This window comes from Danio rerio, chromosome 12 (genome assembly GCF_052040795.2).
Source record: "Danio rerio strain M-AB ecotype USA chromosome 12, GRCz13ab, whole genome shotgun sequence".
Classification (NCBI taxonomy): Eukaryota; Metazoa; Chordata; class Actinopteri; order Cypriniformes; family Danionidae; genus Danio; species Danio rerio.
Genome location: NC_141032.1, coordinates 2192501 through 2205000, shown reverse-complemented (window position 1 = coordinate 2205000; position 12500 = coordinate 2192501). Strand labels below are relative to the sequence as shown.

The following is a 12500-nucleotide window of genomic DNA, read 5'->3' as shown; positions in this document are numbered from 1 at the left end:
GCGTCCAGCATGGGAGAAGTGCACTCGCCCAGCGAACACTCAGGTGGGACACTAAACTTGACTCGCCATTCGATTCGATTACTTGTTTTGAGTGTATATTGCGTCATCTGAGCAATGCTGGGTTCTTAAAATGCTTGCATGCAATCTGGAAATTAGATTCGATTACTCGTTTCGATTGTGTGTGTGTGCGTGTGTGTGTGTGTGTGTGTTTGTGTGTATTGCGTCATCTGTGCAATGCTGGGTTCTATAAATTGCATGTATGCAATCTGGATTACGTAATCGAACTTTCAAAAAGTTACTATATTAAGTATAATCCGTTACTTTTATTTACTGCATGACTACATCACATGTATGTTAGTAAATTATAAGTGTAAAAAACGTGTAAGATAATTTTTACTCACAAATAAGGTTGGTTCACCTGTAATCAAAAGATGATTTGTGTTTCGTACAAAAATGCACTTTAAACGCATTTAAATGCACGAAACCTCATCTAACTTTTGTAACACACAGTTTAAACTCCACACAACTCCTTCATGTTGTCCCAACACAAATCGATTAAGTTAACTTAATTGTTTTTACACTATTTTAAGTACACCGTAAGAAAAAAACAAAGCTGACTCAACTTAAAAATCAAGACAACAAACATCAGGACATTTGAGTTTACTCAACTTTCTACCCAATTACTGCACTTGACTCTATAAGTTAAATAAACCCAAAAATGTCCTGAAGTTTGTTGCCTTAAAATTTTAAGTTGAGTCAACTTACTTTTTTACAGTGTAGATTAAATATAACTAAGTTGTCCCCCCCCCAAAAAAAAAACATCAGAAGTGTGTTGTTTAAACTCAATTTAAATAAGTAATTTGAACACTTTCATTCGGTTTGTACATTAGTCATCAAGCTGAGGCTTTTGACTAAAGCGACTTATTGAGGAGGCATTCAGTGATTCAACAGGAGGCAATACACACAAGTGCTAGTTATACAAAGTAACTTGTTAGTGCTCAGATCATTTAGATTTTCCATCAGTACAGCTTAAGATTGTCCTAGCCAAATGAGTCTTAAAGCAATTTAAAAGCAGTCTGGTGGTTAAAAGTGCAACATACTAGCTTGCAGCCATACAGTTTGTATTCACATACCAAAAAAAAAGGATTAATTGTATTTACTAATACATTTTTAAAGGTAAGTGGTTGTAAAATATTTACATGGGCTGATTTTAAACAAATGAAGTTGACCATTTGTTGAAATTCAGCCCTTATCAATAGTTTGCAAACACTTACCTTTAAAAAAAAAAAAAAAAGTAAATCTAATGAAATCTTTTTAGTGCAACAGCAGTGTGCAAGTAATCTCCCCATGCAGCGCTGATCATCCATGCAGTGCTTAACGTTTCTCTCTCCCCTCCTCCTCTTCTTCTGCTTCCAAACAGGCCAGTCCCAGGGGCCGCCCACTCCTCCCACCACCCCGAAAACTGACACACAGCCAGGCAAAGCGGATCTGAAACGAGAGGCCCGTCCTCTTCAGGAAAACACCGGACGTCCGCTCAGCATCAACTTCCAGGACGTGGATATCGGCGAGCTGAGCAGCGATGTTATCGAAACATTCGACGTCAATGAGTTTGACCAATACCTCCCGCCGAACGGTCACCAGAACGCACCCTACGCTGGAGGATACGCCGCCTGGATGACCAAACCCCAAAACGGCAGCCCTCAAAGCAGCCAGCTGACCCCGCTGAACCCCGCAGAACCCGACCAGCCCCGAACGACGCATATTAAAACCGAACAGCTCAGCCCGAGCCATTACAACGAGCAGCAGGGCTCTCCGCAGCACATCAGCTACGGTTCCTTCAACGTTCAGCATCTCCAGCATTACAGCACTTCATTTCCCTCCATCACCAGAGCGCAGTACGACTATTCCGACAGCCACCAGGGCGGCGCCAGCTCCTATTACACCCATGCCGGAGGTCAGAGCTCCGGGCTGTACTCCACCTTCAGCTACATGAGCTCAAGCCAGAGGCCCATGTACACACCCATTGCTGACTCTACAGGGGTGCCCTCCATCCCTCAATCCAACCACAGTCCGCAGCATTGGGACCAGCAGCCGGTGTACACGCAGCTGTCCAGACCATGAGCACGTCTGAATGTGCACTGAAAAATCATGATGCATTGGGTTTACTACATTTTTACTACAAGTTTAGTGGTTGCAAAGAATTTTTATGGGTTGAATTTAAACAGAAATTAAGTTTAGTAATGTTCTACTTAATTTGCATGCCCATATGAGTCGTTTTGGAACCACTTACCTTAAACAAAATGCAGTAAATCTAATAAATAATGTTCGTTCAGTGCATGATGGGAAAGACTCAAACACAGCATTCCACTCGCTCTCCTTAAAGGGATAGTTCACCCACAGATTCATGTCTTTATTGTTCTGTCGAACACAAAATAAGTTAATCTGAAGATTTTTTTGAAATCGGTAACCATAGTACACTAAAAAATATATATGTATTCATTGTATTTACCTCATTTTTACTACAAGGTAAGTGGTTGCAAACTATATGGGCGTTCAAATGAAGTTGTGCACTGCTAAATTTAATTTGCTTGTTTAAATTCAGCCTATATAAAATGTTTGCATCCACTTACCTTGAATTAGTAAATCCGATGAACCTATTTTTTCAGTGTACTATGCAAGTCAATGGTTACCAGTTTCAACAATTCTTTAGATTAACTTATTTTGTTCAGATGTATGATGGGAAAGACTCGATCACAGCATTCCACTCGCTTCCCCTTAAAGGGATAGTTCACACACAAATCTAAATTTGCTCACTATTTACTCCAAATCGGAGTTCTGTTAAACACAGAAAAAGTGAATCTGATGATTTGTTTGTAAGTGGTAACCATTGACATGCATAGTACACTGAAAAAATGATTGAATCAACGGATTTACTTGTTGTTTTAAGGTAAGTGAATGTAAATAGTTTTATATGGGCTGCATTTAAACAAACTAATTAAATTCAGTAATGTTCAACTTCTTTGTTTGATTAAATTCAGCGCATATAAATAGTTTGCACTCATTTACCTTAAGAGTAAATCCAATGATTTTTTATTTTTTCAGTGTACTATGCAAGTCAATGGTTACCGGTTTCAGCAATTCTTTAGATTATCTTATTTTGTTCAGTGCATGATGGGAAAACTCAATCACAGCATTCCACTCGCTCCCCTTAAAGGGATAGTTCACACACAAATCCAAATTTGCTCTTTGTTTACTCCAAAATATAAGTTAATCTGATGAATTTTTGAAACCGGTAACCATTGGCTTGCATGGTACACTGAAAAAACATGATTCATTGGATTTTTTTAAGGTAGTGGTTGCATAGAATTGATATGGCTGAACATAAACAAATTAATATATTAAGTAACGTTCAACTTTATTTGGTTGCTTAAATTCAGCACATATAAATTGCTTGCAACTGTTTACCTTAAATTAGTAAGTCCAATAAATCTTTTTTTCAAAACATGAAGGAAAAGACTCAAACATATCACTCCACTTCCCTTAAAGAGATAGTTCACACACAATTTCAAATTTACTCACTATTTACTCAAAATTTGTGTTCTGCTGAACACAAAATAAGTTAGTCTGATGATTTTTTTGAAACCGGTAACCATTGACTTGCATACTACACTGTAAAGACATGATTCATTGGATTTACTCAAATATTTTTAGGGTAAGTGGTTGCAAACAATTGATATGGGTTGAATTTATACAAAGAAATTAAATTTAGTGATTTAAAAACTTAATTTGTTTGCTTAAATTCAGCACACGTTTGCAACCACTTACCTAAAATTAGTAAATCCAATGAACCTTTTTTTTTTTCAGTGGATGATGGGACTCCACTTGCGCCCCTTAAAGGGACAATTCACACACAAATCCAAATTTGCTCACTATTTACTCAGTGGTTCCACATTTGAGTTTTTCTTATCACAAAATAAGTGAATCTGAAGAGTTTTTGAAACTGGTAACCATTGGTTTGCATATTACACTGAGTTTACAATTTTATTTAAGGTAAATAAATAAAACATATTGGACATTATACATTTAATATTGGATTTACTGCATTTCTTTGAGGTGTTTCTAAACAATTGATATGTGCTGAATTTAAACAAACTAATTACATTTAGTAATGTTCAACTTAACTTTGCTTAAATTCAGAGCATATAAACGGCTTAAAGAAATGCAGTAAATCCAATATACATACATATTCAATGTAGGAAAAACAAATGGAAGGCAATGGTTACCGGTTTTCAGTTTTTCTTCTGTGTTCAAACTCCAACATCCAACAAATGAACGATGGGTAAACCATGACAGAATTGTCACTTTTGGGTGAACTATCTTCTTTAGAAAAAACACACACACTTGAATGAAATCTCCACACACAATGTCGAAAACTAGAAACGTAGGAAGGAAAGCTGGACTTTGATGGAAGACTTTTGCTTTGTTTTCTTAAAATGGCTCCCGACGTGCCTTTTTAATCGCCTGAATTGTGATTAGAATATATCTATAAATATATATTTTTAGCCTTGATTGCAAGAAAAGAAACATTTTTTTGAAGAAATGATTCCTCTGTGAGGACTTATCGATTATTGAAACTTTAATATGTACTGTGTATGTTTCTTTTTTTGTTTTGTATCTTCCGACTTTCGTGTTTTCTTGTAGAGAAGTCTATTTTTACTAAACCACTCTCGGTAGTTTTTCCTCCACTCTCGTGTTTTCCGACCCTCATGCAGTGCATTTTTTTTTATATATTTGATAGTTCTTTATTTATGTTCCTGTAAAATAGCAACTGTTTGACCAGCTCACATCTTTATCCCCTGTCAAATGTTGGAAGTGAATTAGCGGGAAAAGCTACGTGGCAGCGGCAGCTGAGAATTTACCAGCATGTGTCGCGGCTCACAGGAAATAACCTTTGACCTGCGCTTGTCATTGGCCGCCTGCAGTCATGCAAGGTGTCGTCTTACAGCACCCTCTGCCATCCTAACCCCTTTAATTTATTTATTAGTATTAATTTTATTTCAAAAGAAATTATTTGCATTTTATTCTTTAATACTTTATACAAACAAAAAAAAATGTAATTGCGCCTCTGAATATGGTGACATATAATCCACGTAGACGGAGGGCTGGTACTTAATTCTGTATTCCTCATGTTTATTTATCATATGTAGATTTGTTTTCTATTTTAAATGTTTGATTTCTAACCAGTTGTGTGTAATGCACAAAATACTGTCGCAGTTTCTAAACAACATTAAACTGGAAGGGTAGTCTTTCGTTTACCATGCTCTAATTGTTTTTATTTTCTAAGTAGTTAGTTGGTTAGTTAGCTGTTTCCCTTTCTGACTTTGTGCTTTACTCGACGTCAGCGACCTCCTGATGTTGAAATCTGATTTTTTTTTTTTTTTTTTTTACACAAGACTGAACAAGTTTTATGTCTTTAAAACGTTTAACATTTTACTGCCTTTGAAGAAGCTCATCTTTTTGTATTATATTTGCAATAAAAGTGAGAATAAAACATAAAAAGTATGCCTATGACTGCTTATTGACTACACATATGCCATGTGTATATACAGCTGAAGTCAGAGTTATTCACCCCCCTTTGAATTTTTCTTTCTTTTTTAAATTTCTCCCAAATGATGTTTAACAGAGCAAGGAAATTTTTACAGTATGTCTGATAATATTTTTTCTTCTGGAGAAAGTCTTATTTGTTTTATTTCGGCTAGAATAAAAGCAGTTTGAAATTTTTTAAACTCCATTTTAAGGTCAAAATTATAAGCCCCTTTAAGCAATTTATTTTTCCAATAGGATGGTTTGTTCTGTAGACTTAATAACTTTCCTAATTACCCTAACTTGCCTAGTTAACTTAATTAACTTAAGCCTTTAAATGTCACTTTAAGCTGTATAGAAGTGTCTTAAAGAATATCTAGTCAAATATTATTTACTGTCATCATGACAGATAAAATAAATCAGTTATTAGAGATGAGTTAATAAAACTATTATGATTAGAAATGTGCTGAAAAAAAATCTGCTCTCTGTTAAACAGAAATTGGGTGAAAAAAATAAACAGGGGGCTCATAATTCAGGGGGGCTAATAATTCTGACTATAACTGAATACACTACCTGACAAAAGTCCTGTCGCCTATCCAAGTTTTAGGAACAGCAAATAATAACAACCCAAGCTCATTCTGGAAACGTAGCCCCGCGGACGTTTCTGGAGACCGCGATTTACGTGGCCGGAGGTACGTAGGGCCGCGTTTAGTATTTTCGAGCGAACGCTGCGGGGTGGTGTGGCGCCGCTCCGCCCCTCCTCTTCGCGCTCGCCGGCCGACGGCTCGCCTCCGAGTGGAGGGCTTTCCCGATGCAACCAGTTTGTCCGCTTAGCTCACAGCGTTGCGGAGGCCCCGGAGGAGGAGGAGGAGGAGCCGGCCGCGGTGGTCGACAACCGGGATCGAGTCCGGGGAACAGCAGTTCCGGAAATCAGGTAAGACGAAAAACGGAATCCGAAAAATGAGGGCGAGAACCCGGCGGGATCCGAAAACGCGGTCGAAATCGAAAACCAGGGCTTTTGCTTTTTTTTTTTTTTTCTGGACGGCTTTTGCGAACCGTCGCCCGGGTTTAGGTAAGGAGGAGGAGGAAGAGGAGGGCGGCCGAGTCAGCCGATCCGGCGGCTGTTCGCGCGCGAACGGTGCGCGCTCCCGAGAGGCGCCCGAGACGCGAAAAAGTGCGCACAGCGGCCTCTCGCGGATCCGCGAAAACAAAAACCGCTCGAAAACGTACCTCCCGGGACGTAAATCGCGGTCTGCAGAAACGTCCGCGGGGCTACGTTTCCACAATGACCCCGGGTTGAATAATAACTGGACTTCTAGTTGATCATTTGGGATGAGAAATGGCTTATATGAAAGGCAAAGGCCTCTAGATGACGCTTATTTGACAACAATATGATCATGCCTTGATTAGGACAGTAAGGTCTGTCTTCACTTAGACAAAAATCTTGAGCAGAAATAATGTCCAGTATAGAATATAAAGTCCTGCTGCAGTGGAGACAGAATGAATATTGTGTCTGACTCCATCATGAGCTTGGAGGACTGCATCCATACATCTCTGACATGACTCACATCACTGATTAATAAAGTCATCTGGAATGGTGAGGAAAGCGTTCTTGCAGGACTCCCAGAGTTCATCTTTGGATTCATCTTCAACGCCTTCATCTTACCCCAGACAAGCTCAATAATGTTCATGTCTGGTGACAGGGCTGGCCAATCCTGGAGCAGCTTGACCTTCTTTGCTTTCAGGAGCTTTGATGTGGAGGCTGAAGTATGAGGAGCGCTATCCTGCTGGAGAATTGTCCCTCTCCTGTGTTTTGTAATGTAATGGGCGGCACAGATGTCTTGATACCTCAGGCTGTTGATGTTGCAGATCTCACACGCCCCCATACTGAATGTAACCCCAAACCATGACTTTTCCTTCACCAAACTTGACTGATTTCTATGAGAATCTTGGCTCCAGTAGGTCTTCTGCAGTATTTGTGATGTTTGGGATGCAGCTCAACCGATGATTCAATACCTTCTGCCACTTTTCCAAATGATCAACTAGAAGCTATTGTTTGTTGCTCGTACAGCTGGGATCGACGACAAGACTTTTGTCAAGTAGTGTATGGTTTGTGTTTAGCCGTAGGGGGTGGACTGTGTTTGCTAATAGCGAACGTTGGGTTTTTTCTGACGCAAGATGAAGCAGCAGGAGGTCTCTATAGTCAGCAAACGCTCGTATTATTTATGCAGAAAAAGAAACCGAAGCATTTGATTCTCCTATGGGGCTCTGTGATGGTGTGTTTGTTCCTGCAAAGGAAACGCTGACCATTCCTTCATGCCAGAAACATCACGTCCTTCTGATTTACTGGCATTTTTTAGCACTATTTAGTGACCGAGGCATCATACAAGTTTGCTTAATTACAAAACCAGAAACAACATGCTGTATTGATAAGTTGACAGTACAAAACACATAAATAATAATAATAATAATAGTAATATTTAAGAAAATACACAAAAATATTGCTTAAGCGGGAGGAGGGCTATTAATATTGACATTAAAATGGTTTTAAAGAATTAACAACTGCTTTTATTCTAGCCGAAATAACTCAAATAAGACTTTCTCCAGAAGAAAAAACATTATAGGAAATACTGTGAAAAATTCCTGAATCTGTTCAACATCATTTAGGAAATATTTGAAAATATTCACAGGAGGGCGAATAAGTTTGACTTCAGCTGTGTGTGTGATAAAGTAACAGGGATGCACAGATCACTTCATGAATATGGGACAGTATTAATAAAGATCTGATCTAATTATGTGAGAAACAGCAGCACGCAGAGATCCAGCGGCGGGTCAGAGGTTCATTGGTCACAGCTGTTTCAATACAGAAGCTGTTATTTATGTTACCTAACGCACCCACATTATTATGCCCACAAAACTAACATTTACCCAGGATATGAGAAGGGACATTTCTGGTTAAAATATGCACAAACTGGGAACTTATTTACTTAAATCTCTTTAGATTGGGATGCTGAATATGTCTCTCTCTGAAGAAAAATATATTTTCTTCAGTGTGTATGGTGTGAAACACAGAATAGTTTATACTGCCATATTGCCTTTTACTGCAAATAACGCCTTGAAATGGTGATGTTTTCTACACATTTTAAAAACACATTATCAGTAGTTTTAAAGTTTTGGTTTTAAAACACAAATGGTCATTTTGCTCGAAACAAGTACTACTTGTTGGCAAAGTTTTTTTGAGTACTTTTTATGATAATTTAATAATAATTTTATATAAAGATAAAAAAGAGGGCATCTAAGATATTAGTTAATTAAACTATAATTAAAAAAGTAAATGTTTCACAAAAATATGATGCTTAAAATGATCATTATTATTATTATTATTATTATTATTATTATTATCATTATTATTATTAACAATAACATTATTGTTATTATTATTAATAACAAAACATTACTATAATTGTTATTATTGTAATTACTATTATTGTTATTATTATTATTATTATTATTATTATTATTATTATTATTATTATTATTATCATTAACAAAACTTTATTATTATTATTATTATTATTATTATCATCATTAACAAAACTTTATTATTATTATTATCATTTTTATTACCAATAACAATATTATTATTATTATTATTATTATTATTATTATTATTATTATTATTATCATTAACAAAACTTTATTATTATTATTATTATTAATATTAATATCATCATTAACAAAACTTTATTATTATTATTATTATCATTTTATTACCAATAACAATATTATTATTATTATTATTATTATTATTATTATTATTATTATTTGTGTTATTATTATTATTATTATTATTATGATTATTGTTATTATTACTATTATTATCGTTAACGAAACATTATTATTATTATTATTATTATTATTGTTGTTGTTGTTAACAATAACATACTAATAATAATAATAATAATAATTATTATTATTATTATTATTAATATTAAAAACATAATTGTTATTATTATTAGTAGTAGTAGTAGTAACAATAACATTATTATTATTATTATTATTATTATTATCATTAACAATAACATTATTATTATCATTATTGTTATTATTAGTATTACTATTATTATTAGCAATAAAATTATTATTATTAGCAATAACATTATTATTATTATTATTATTATTATTATTATAATAAGCAATAACATAATAATAATAATAATAATAATTATTATTATTATTATTATTATTTATTATTATTATTATTATATTTATTATTATTATTATTATTATTATTATTAACAATAACATTATTAATATTATCAGTAGTAGTAGTAGTAGTAATATTAACAATAACATGATTATTATGATGATGATGATGATGATTATTGTTATTAATAACATAATTATTATAATTATTATTGATATAAACATTATTATATAATAACATATTATTGTTTTTAACACTAAATATATAAATAAAACCCCAGAAACTAACATAACAATGCAAAAAAAAAATTGGATTTACATCAAGGAAACGATCATTCATTCATTTTCCTTGGGCTCAGTCCCTTTAACAATCAGTGATCGCCACAGCGCAATGAACGCCACAGCGCCAAACTTATCCAGCATATGTTTTACACAGCGGATACCCTTCCAGTCACCCATACACACCCATACACACCCATGCGCGCACACACGCACGCACACCCAAACACACTTTTACACTACGGCCAATTTAGTTTATTCAATTCCCCTAGCACATGTGTTTGGACTGTGGGGAAAACCGGAGCACCTGGAGGAAACCCATGCGAATATGGAGAGAATGCAAACTCCACACAGAAATGACAACTGGCTGGGAAACGAGCCAGGGACCCTTTTGCTGTGAGGCGACAGTGCTAACCACTGAGCCACCGTGCCACCCCAACAAAATGATTATTTTATTATTAATACAAACAATTGCAGGCTTGGTGAGCATAATTGTACCAGCGACCACTTTTTAAGTGTTTCTGATCTGATATATATGTATATATCATCATTCCCGGCATGCCACTAAAATCTAGATCATCTTCTCAGCTTCAGACTGGATTTGCAGAAATCTGGTCAGAAACCCAGACTGAGGAAATGGAGGAATGACTGAACGCAAGTGACAGAGAGTCAAATACAGATAAAGAATGTGCAGAGGATTGAAGCAAAAGAGCAATGACTTCAGCAAAACTCTGGCATCTGCAGGATCCATTAGGACGGTCATTCTCATAACAGCGAAAGCCTCAAAAAAATTCTGATGAAAACCAGCCATCGGCATCTCCCCGAACGGCCTGTTCCCATTTCCCTAAAAGTGCTAATGACGCCCTCGTTTCAATCAATATGTCTTATTATTGATAACGCCTTTAAAAGAGAATAAATCGGACAATAAAAGAAGCTGTTCCTGAGCTTTTTATTGCGTAGTAAAAGCAGCAATATATTTTACTGACGTCCTGGGGTGTAAAAGAAACAACAGCAAACTTCTTGAGCCCTCCAACATCAAAACAACTTTTGCTTTTTTTTTTTTTTTGATTAATTGATGTAATCATTCAAATAGGGAGGTATGTTGGTGCTTACAACAACAAAAGTCCAATCCACAAAAACAAAAAACACAACACAAAAAACAAAATACAAAGCAAAAAACAAAGCAAAGTAAAACGTTGTAATACACAAAACAAAACTAAATAAAGCCAAGCAGAGCCAAGCCAAGCAAAGCGAAACAAGACAAAAAACTAAGCAAAAAAACTAAAAACAAAATACAAAGTAAAAGACAAAAAAAGAGACCAAAAAAAAAAGAACAAAAAACAATGGAAAACACAACAGACCAAAACAAAGTGAAGCAAAGCAAAACAAAAGCAAAGTAAAACACAAAACAAAGTAAAACACAAAACAAAACGCAAATCACAAAACACAACAAAAAAGCAAAACAAAAAACAATAAACAAAACAAGCAGCAAAGTGAAACAAAATACAAATCGAAACAAAACAAAGCAAAACAAAATGAAACAAAACAAAACAAAACAAAACGAAACAAAGCTAAACAAAGCAAAAACAATGCAAAACAAAGAAAAAAAAAAAACTAAGCAAAATGGAAAGCAAAACACAAAACTAGACACAACAAAGCAAAGCAAAACACACAACAAAACTAAGAGAAAAAAACCCCCAAAACAAACCAAAGCGAAGCGAAACTTAACAATGAAATTGTTTAGAAATTAAATTAAACAAAAAAACTAAGCAAAATACTTTAAAACAAATTACAAATCAAAGCAAAAGACGAAAAACAAACCCAAAAACTACAATTAAAACACAAAACAAAACATAAAATACAAAACAAAGCAAAAAAAAAAGAAAAGCAAAACAAAATACACAAAAAACCTAAACTAAATCTAAATTAAACTACAAACTATGCTAAACGCAAAGAGAAAAAAAAAACTACACACAAAACAAAAAAAAACAAAGCAAAAAACTAAATGAAAAACAAAGAAAAACTAAATACAAAGCAAACACAAAACAAACCAATATAAAGCAAAGTGAAATGAAACCAAACCAAACAAAACAAAAAAAACTAAGCAAAACACACAACAAAACTAAAAAAAATTTAAAAAATCATAACACTAAACAAAACTAACGCACACACACACTAGTAACTGCATTAACAACTGCATTAGTCAGCTGTTGTTGCCTCAAGCCCCTGTAATAGCAGGCTTTTTTTGAAAACTGAAGCTTATTTAGTATGATATTTAATGTTTTTCTGTTTTTTTTGTTAGGTGCGCTGGAGGTTTCTCCAGGCCAGGACAGCTGAGCGGAAGCAGAAACCCGACGGAGAGGCTCTTTTTGTGGGCAGTTTTCCCAGGAGAAGCCCATTAATATTCCGCGGAGACGGCGAGCGGGGAATCT

General features: G+C 35.0%; 2 protein-coding genes across 30 annotated transcripts in view; one reads left to right on the top strand and one right to left on the bottom strand.

The window, feature by feature from the left end:
* sox9a (SRY-box transcription factor 9a) overlaps window positions 1-5559 on the top strand; it is a 6890-nt gene extending 1331 nt beyond the window's left edge. Inside the window, exons 2-4 of one of the 2 annotated variants that reach the window (XR_015503576.1) lie at window positions 1-43; window positions 1421-4050; window positions 4226-5559. The exon at window positions 1-43 is cut by the window's left edge and continues 208 nt beyond it. Coding sequence is in view for 1 of the 2 variants with exons in the window: in NM_131643.1 (NP_571718.1) it covers window positions 1-43; window positions 1421-2121 (744 nt within the window). In the remaining variant the exon portion in view is untranslated. 2 annotated transcript variants of the gene reach the window in all.
* The window catches only part of LOC147834363 (uncharacterized), a 332733-nt gene that overhangs the window by 106430 nt on the left and 213803 nt on the right, over window positions 1-12500 (bottom strand). For 4 of the 28 annotated variants that reach the window (XR_015503707.1, XR_015503712.1, XR_015503714.1 and 1 more), the window contains one exon: window positions 11001-12500. This exon is cut by the window's right edge and continues 26 nt beyond it. The exons of the other annotated variants lie outside the window; for them this stretch is intronic. Coding sequence is in view for 1 of the 4 variants with exons in the window: in XM_087275622.1 (XP_087131748.1) it covers window positions 12367-12500 (134 nt within the window). In the remaining 3 variants the exon portion in view is untranslated. Of the gene's footprint in view, window positions 1-11000 lie in introns of those variants that run through there. 28 annotated transcript variants of the gene reach the window in all.